This window comes from Salmo salar, chromosome ssa11 (assembly GCF_905237065.1).
Source record: "Salmo salar chromosome ssa11, Ssal_v3.1, whole genome shotgun sequence".
Classification (NCBI taxonomy): domain Eukaryota; kingdom Metazoa; phylum Chordata; class Actinopteri; order Salmoniformes; family Salmonidae; genus Salmo; species Salmo salar.
The window spans coordinates 57,358,204-57,366,457 of NC_059452.1; the positions used below are offsets into that span (position 1 = coordinate 57,358,204).

At 43.4% G+C, this 8,254-nt stretch overlaps 1 protein-coding gene across 1 annotated transcript; it reads left to right on the forward strand.

Moving 5' to 3' along the window:
• The first annotated feature begins 1,534 nt into the window (after nucleotides 1-1,534).
• Nucleotides 1,535-7,748, forward strand: LOC106594384 (acyl-coenzyme A diphosphatase NUDT19-like). Its single transcript, XM_045689782.1, has 3 exons — nucleotides 1,535-2,448; nucleotides 2,889-3,096; nucleotides 6,904-7,748. The coding sequence occupies exons 1-3, from the start codon at nucleotides 1,654-1,656 to the stop codon at nucleotides 7,116-7,118; spliced, it is 1,218 nt and encodes a 405-aa protein (XP_045545738.1). The 5' UTR covers nucleotides 1,535-1,653; the 3' UTR covers nucleotides 7,119-7,748.
• The last annotated feature ends 506 nt before the right edge of the window (nucleotides 7,749-8,254 follow it).

Below are 8,254 nucleotides of genomic sequence, written 5' to 3' on the forward strand. Positions count from 1 at the left end.
ATCAAGGCGGTGACCCGATCCTGTAGGTTCATGCTCTACAACATTCGCAGAGTACGACCCTGCCTCACACAGGAAGCGGCGCAGGTCCTAATCCAGGCACTTGTCATCTCCCGTCTGGATTACTGCAACTCGCTGTTGGCTGGGCTCCCTGCCTGTGCCATTAAACCCCTACAACTCATCCAGAACGCCGCAGCCCGTCTGGTGTTCAACCTTCCCAAGTTCTCTCACGTCACCCCGCTCCTCCGCTCTCTCCACTGGCTTCCAGTTGAAGCTCGCATCCGCTACAAGACCATGGTGATTGCCTACGGAGCTGTGAAGGGAACGGCACCTCCATACCTTCAGGCTCTGATCAGGCCCTACACCCAAACAAGGGCACTGCGTTCATCCACCACTGGCCTGCTGGCCCCCCTACCTCTGAGGAAGCACAGTTCCCGCTCAGCCCAGTCAAAACTGTTCGCTGCTCTGGCACCCCAATGGTGGAACAAGCTCCCTCACGACGCCAGGACAGCGGAGTCAATCACCACCTTCCGGAGACACCTGAAACCCCACCTCTTTAAGGAATACCTAGGATAGGATAAAGTAATCCTTCTAACCCCCCCCATTAAAAGATTTAGATGCACTATTGTAAAGTGGTTGTTCCACTGGATATCATAAGGTGAATGCACCATTTTGTAAGTCGCTCTGGATAAGAGCGTCTGCTAAATGACTTAAATGTAATGTAAATGTAATAATGAGACAGAGGCTCTGCTTGGCAGGTTGGCAGCAGCTGATAATGAAGGTAGTGTATCATAATGACACAGCGGCTCTGCTTGGCAGGTTGGCAGCAGCCGTCTACACGGTCTGGATCCCAAACTAATTGACTGGATACAGGAGGTCAACGCCTGCGTCTCAAATCACACCCTATGCCCTAGGGAACGGGGCGCCATTTGAGACGCTGACAATATGCTGTTCTTGTACATGACTAGAGAGAACATAATAGACCAAAATGATGTCATTATTTTTTACTTGTCCTCGACATTGTTTAAAATCCCTCATGTTTGCGCTGTTCAAGCACTTCTATATTATCTATGGTTTTAATAGTTATTTGACAAGTTAAAAGACATATTTGTCCCTTGTTGTCTTCTATCTCGTCCACCAGCGGCCAGTTGAACCTGGGGACACGGGTAATCTTATACTGCCTGCTGTGTGATGTCACTCTAAACTGAATGTAGATTTTATACTACTGAATTCAACATTTCAAAACCCCTTCTCATCTTGGACTTGAAAAGTAGATAGTGAGTTGTTGTGTTTGTGAATAAAATGGCTTTCCCTTCAATTGTAATTCAATCCCACAAATCAATTCATTTTTGTCCTGTTATAAAAAGTTGACAGTATCTGTTTACTAACCACAAACATCAATCACTTTCCTGAACTTTAACCTTCACCCCCAGTTTAATCACCATCATGAACTGCATTGATAGAGGCTATGGTGAGATCAGTCATCCACATCCAGTAGGTGGCGTAGTAACACAACACACCGGAAACACGGTTCTTCTTCTACGCCCTTGACCTTCCTGCTCGTATGACGACACATCAAAACAATAACGTTTGACAATTTGCTGATGTGGACTTTTTGTTTCAGAATAACATGATTGGAAATGAGAGAATAAAAGGATGAATACGGCTCTGAGACACTGGAAGGAAGCCGCGACGGTCATACTAGCTGCTGGTACGAGACATAAACTCACTGTAGATAGTTTGACAAGGTGTGTCGATAAAGGCACCTCTACACCTGCGATCAGTGGACATCCCAACTTGCCTGACAGGTTCGACTTCGACTATGAAGTGTTGTTGTTGAAACGAAGCGGTACGAGTGGTTTCATGCCGAATGCTTATGTCTTTCCCGGCGGTATGGTGGATCCGTCAGATTTCTCAAGTCAATGGCTTGATCTTTTTAAATCTTTTCGGAGCTCACTGAATTTTGGACTGGGATTTGTGAAACAGCCTCCGGAGACGAGACCTCCTATCTTCTCCACGGACAGAAAGAAACTGGGTTCTCCCGTTCCAGGAGACGTCGCATTGAGAATCTGTGCAGTGAGGGAAACGTTTGAGGAGTCAGGTGTACTTCTAGTCGTGTCAAAAGAGGAAGAGAGTATTTTACTGAATAACAACATCGAGAACAACAGATACAGTCAGTCTGAATTAACCAGAATAACCGATCTCTGTGACAAGAGTGAATTGGCTAAATGGAGAGTGTTGGTAAACGAGAACCCCTGTAACTTCATCAGGATGTGTAGGGAGCTGGAGTGTCTACCTAACATCTGGGCTCTGCATGAATGGGGTAACTGGCTGACCCCTACTGGTGTGTACGGGAAACAGAGGAGGTACGACACGGCCTTCTACATCTGCTGCTTGCAGGAAACACCATCTCACACCCTACAAGACCAGAAGGAAATTGTGCACTTTAAGGTGATACCATAGCTTAGTAAGGTGAAAGTGTATTTTATTGTGGTGTTTCAAAGTGTTAAGCGACTCTGTATTCATTCATGATGTATTCATCAGTTCATAATATTGTTGTAAACTGATCATTTTATCTTAGTTGAACATAAACCCCCTCTTCATCTCTCTCTCTCCCTCCTCCCCTCTCCCTCCTCCCCTCTCCTCTCTCCCCTCCCCTCTCTCTCTCTCTCTCTCCTCCCCTCTCCCTCTCTCTCCTCCCCTCTCCCTCCTCTCCTCCTCTCTCTCTCTCTCTCTCTCCCTCTCCTCCCCTCTCCCTCTCTCTCCTCCTCGCTCTCTCCCTCCCCCCTCTCTCTCCTCCCCTCTCCCCCTCCCCCCTCTCTCTCCTCCCTCTCCCCCTCCCCCTCTCTCTCCCTCTCTCCTCATCTCCCTCTCTCCCTCTCCTCTCTCAGTGGTCCACCCCCTCAGAGATCCTCCACAGCTACCAGGCCAGAGAGATGTGGATAGCCCCTCCACAGTTCTATGATCTCAGCCGTATGTGCCGGTTCCCCTCCCTGCAGGACCTCCACAGCTTCTCCAGACAGAGAGCTTCAGAGGGCTGTGAACAGTGGCTCCCTGTCCGCATGGTGTCAGACAGCTGCTACATATCACTCCTCCCAGGTTAGGGTCTACATGAAGGGTCTGATTACTACATATCCCTCCTCCCAGGTTAGGGTCTACATGAAGGGTCTGATTACTACATATCCCTCCTCCCAGGTTAGGGTTTACATGAAGGGTCTGATTACTACATATCCCTCCTCCCAGGTTAGGGTCTACATGAAGGGTCTGATTACTACATATCACTCCTCCCAGGTTAGGGTCTACATGAAGGGTCTGATTACTACATATCCCTCCTCCCAGGTTAGGGTCTACATGAAGGGTCTGATTACTACATATCACTCCTCCCAGGTTTACATTTACTTAACCTCTATGGGCTAGGTGGGACGCAAGCGTCCCACCCGTGGTGCACTCCATCAACAGCAGGTGCATTTCAAGAGCGGCAAATTTGAATCCAAATAAATGTCAAAATTCAAATTTTTCAAACATACAACTATTTTACACCCTTTGAAAGATAAACATCTCCTTAATCTAACCACGTTTTACGATTTCAAAAAGGTTTTACGGCGAAAGCATAAATTTAGAGTATGTTAGGACAGTACATTTACAAGAGTTGTGTGTAATGTTTTGTCAATTCAAAGACAGGGTCACCAAAACCATAAAACCAGCTAAAATGATGCACTAACCTTTTACAATCTCCATCAGATGACACTCCTAGGACATTATGTTAGACAATGCATGCATTTTTAGTTCTATCAAGTTCATATTTATATCCAAAAACAGCGTTTTACTATGGCATTGATGTTGAGGAAATTGTTTCCCTCCAATAACCGGCAGTCAAGTCAGCATCACAAATTAAATAATTAAAATTAGAAAACATTGGTAAAATATTATATTGTCATTTAAAGAATTATAGATTTACATCTCTTGAATGCAATCAACTTGCCAGATTTAAAAATAACCTTACTGGGAAATCACACTTTGCAATAATCTGAGCACTGCGCCCAGAAAAATACGCGTTGCGATACAGACCAGCCGTCATGTTGGGGAGATCTAAAATCGAAAATACTATGTAAATAATCCATTACCTTTGATTCTCTTCATCAGATGTCACTTCCAGGTATCACAGGTCCATAACGAATGTAGTTTTGTTCAAAAAAGCTCATCATTTATGTCCAAAAATCTCCGTCTTGTTAGCACATGATCTAAGCCCGCCGGACTTCACTTCATGAACGAGGGGAAAAAATATATTTACGTTCGTTCAAACATGTCAAACGTTGTATAGCATAAATCATTAGGGCCTTTTTTAACCAGAAAATGAATAATATTCAAGGTGGACGAATGCATTCTCTTTTATAACGTATTGGAACGAGGGTACCCAACATGAACTCGCGCCAGGTGTCTAATGGGCCATCATCGTTCCATGGCTCTTGTTCGGTCAGATCTCCCTCCAGAAGACTCAAAACACTTTGTAAAGGCTGGTGACATCTAGTGGAAGCAATAGGAAGTGCCAAAATATTCCTCAGCCCCTGTGTTTTTCAATGGCATAGGTTTAAAGGTAATACAACACATCAGGTATCCACTTCCTGTCAGAAAATGTCTCAGGGTTTTGCCTGCCAAATGAGTTCTGTTATACTCACAGACACCATTCAAACAGTTTTAGAAAATTTAGGGTGTTTTCTATCCATATATAATAAGTATATGCATATTCTAGTTACTGGGTAGGATTAGTAACCAGATTAAATCGGGTACGTTTTTTTATCCAGCCGTGCAAATACTGCCCCCTAGCCCCAACAGGTTAATTCAGAGCGTTGTCAGATTGTCCATTCGTGAATTCAGGGCCTTCTGCTCTCTGAGCGTTCAGAGCGCACACTGGACACTCTGGCCGAGGAGTAGGGTTGATCCGAGCGTTCTGACCTCACAGCAGTCAAGCACCCAAGCTAACTGGCTATGCTAACTGGCTATGCTAACTGGCTATGCTAACTGGCTATGCTAACTGGCTATGCTAACTGGCTATGCTAACTGGCTATCTTCGGCTAGCTTGCTAGCATCTTCCAGACACAAATGAGAGAACACACCACTCTGACCATTTTACTGGCCCAAGCACAGCTGGTTAGGCTGTTTTCATGTTATCCAGAGTGTTGGTGACTGCAACTGTGCTGCTAGCAACAAATTAATTACGATTTTCTTGCCAACGTTTACTGACACCGGCCATATTCAACGGGTGTTGAGCGTTCGTAAATTCGTCAGTTATTCTGGCTCTGGCACACTCAGACGAGAACGCTCTGAAAACGGAGTAGATAGCCAGAGTGAATTTTACAAACCCGTACTAAAACGGATGTACCAATAAACGTTCATTCTAGGAAATGAATGCTCAGTTTGTCGCACTCGCATTACGGTTCCACGTATCGCTAGCAGCATTTTAGTCAAATAAAGATTGTTATACTAGCTGTTTAGTCTATGTTTTATAAAATGACAACTCGTTCTCATTCTTAGAAAAATAAGGTAGGCCATTTACATTCAACATGTGAACAGGCTAACGTGCTGTTAAAACAGTTGGAGACGGACAGTGTGCTGTGTTCATAACAATTCAACTGTTTTGCCTTGTTAGCTGAGTTCAGAACTTGTGAAATTATACCTTACATTTACATTTTAGTCATTTAGCAGACACGCTTATCCTTACAGTAGTGAATGCATACATTTCATTCGTTTTTTTATTTGACTTATTTATTTGTGCGGGCCCCCGTGGGAATCGAACCCACAACCCTGGCGTTGCAAACACCATGCTCTACCAACTGAGCCACAGGGAACACCTTGATCCAAGTTGGCTAAACTTGGACTATAAAAGATTAGCTGGCTACTCACTAGCACGTGGGCCTGAGAGATTGTTGATGAGACCAGTGTTATGTTCTATAACACCTGCTACATTATTAGTGAATGTGCGTTATTCATGGTTCTGGTTAAATGTCTTAGTAAAAGGGTGTTTTTTTATTTTTATAGTCAAACCTGAAAGAGATCAGTGATAATTGGGGGGAAAAAAGCAGGTACAACTATTTTAATAAACAAATTAAATTATTAGTGGTTCTGATGGTTGTGGAAGGAATATATTCAGCCTCCATATAATATCACAAACTCTGAATTCATTATGTTATTGATGACTGTTTGCGGTGTATTTGATCTTTTTTAATTGTACAACAAAGCTTATTTCGAGAAAACGTTTTAAAATAAGGAGATGTATAATGAATTGCCCATATGTCCATTTGTTTGAAAAGAAATGAAGATATGAGTTTCAGGCCATTGTTTTTTGTTTCTTTGTAAGGTACCCTTGAAAGGGCTAAAAATAGGCCATATTAATTAATATTAATATATATATTTATATCTTCTGAAATAAGGTTCATGAACTCCATAACTTGCTAACATCAGATAACGTACAGTAAATATATTAGCCATTTCTGAGACAGACTTAGATAATTAATTTGATGATATAGCAGTAGCAGTACAAGGATATAACATTTTTATGCAGTGCCCTTTATTCACGTCGCCCCGCGCCCTTTATTCACGTCGCCCAGCGCCCTTTATTCACGTCGCTTCGTGCTCTTTTGACTTCATGGAGGGTGATTTGGGCTACCAGCAAGCCGGCTTCCTCAGTTGAGAGAAAAGGAGATCTTTAGATTTTTTAATAGTTTTTTTTGTTTGTTATATTATTCTCCCGATGAATTTAGGTGGTTTTCTTCTCATGTGAAGTCAATCTGATTTGATACGTTTACTGCCGGATGATCGTTTTACTGTTTAGTGTGTGTGTGTGTGTGTGTGTGTGTGTGTGTGTGTGTGTGTGTGTGTGTGTGTGTGTGTGTCTCCTCCTCTTACCAGGTGACGAGCTCTACCCAGAGGAAGGGTCGTGTCAGATGGATGTGACCCTGAACACAGACCAGAGCCTTGATGAGATACATCAGGGCTGCTCAGCACTGCACCGTATCGTAGCCTTGGACCCCTACACCGCTGCTGCCGTCGTCACCATCACACCCAAATACAACCACCTGCTGCCCTTCACACGGTCCATCCTGAGAACCAGCAGTCAGCTCTGAGAGATGGGTTGACACTCAAATGGAAACCCTATTTACAATTACTTTTCAGCAGAGATACACAAATATCTGGTCAACATTAGTGCACTACATAGGGAACAGGGTTCCATAGGGCTCTGGTCTAAAGTAGTGCACTATATATGGGGAATAGGGTTCCATAGGGCTCTGGTCTAAAGTAGTGCACTATATATAGGGAATAGGATGCCATAGGGCTCTGGTCTAAAGTAGTGCACTATATATAGGGAATAGGATGCCATAGGGCTCTGGTCTAAAGTAGTGCACTATATAGGGAATAGGGTGCCATAGAGCTCTGGTCTAAAGTAGTGCACTACATAGGGAATAGGGTTCCATAGGGCTCTGGTCTAAAGTAGTGCACTATATAGGGAATAGGGTGCCATTTGTGACTCAACCCATGTATTGTACTGTACAGGCCTGCTGCTAAGGTCTCACTGCTGGTTTCCCTACTACTACCTGCCAAAGGGTTCCCGAGTGGCGCAGCGGCCTAAGGCAGTTCATCTCAGTGTTAGAGGCGTCACTACAGACCCTGGTTCGATTCCAGGCTGTATTAACTGACTAGCCTAGATTAAACAAAGATTAAATAAATAAATGTATTACATTCTGGGACAATGGAAATTGATCTTGTTTTCAGATACTTCTCAATGTATTATTTTTGTAAATAATTGTACAGATTTATTTCATCAGTGGGGTTTTGTATGAAACATTCTTTAGAACTATCACACCATTATACACTGAGTCTACAAAACATTAAGAACACCTGCTCTTTCCATGACAGACTGACCAGGTAAGTCCAGGTGAAGCTATGATCCCTTATTGATGTCACCTGTTAACCTCTCTGGGCTAGGTTGCACCAAATCGTCCCACCTACGTAACAGCCAGTTGAATCCTGTGGCGCGATTTTCAAATACCTTAGAAATGCTATTACTTCAATTTCTCAAACATATGACTATTTTACAGCTATTTAAAGACAAGACTCTCGTTAATCTAACCACACTGTCCGATTTCAAAAAGGCTTTACAACGAAAGCAAAACATTAGATTATGTCAGCAGAGTACCAAGCCAGAAATAATCAGACACCCATTTTTCAAGCTAGCATATAATGTCACATAAACCCAAACCAC

Excerpts from the sequence above, each read along its gene's own strand:
- LOC106594384 (XM_045689782.1), top strand. The coding sequence starts at position 1,654 with ATGAATACGGCTCTGAGACACTGGAAGGAAGCCGCGACGGTCATACTA. Across the intron at positions 2,449-2,888 it reads AGGAAATTGTGCACTTTAAG|TGGTCCACCCCCTCAGAGAT; the intron begins GTGATACCATAG and ends CTCCTCTCTCAG. Across the intron at positions 3,097-6,903 it reads CTACATATCACTCCTCCCAG|GTGACGAGCTCTACCCAGAG; the intron begins GTTAGGGTCTAC and ends TCCTCTTACCAG.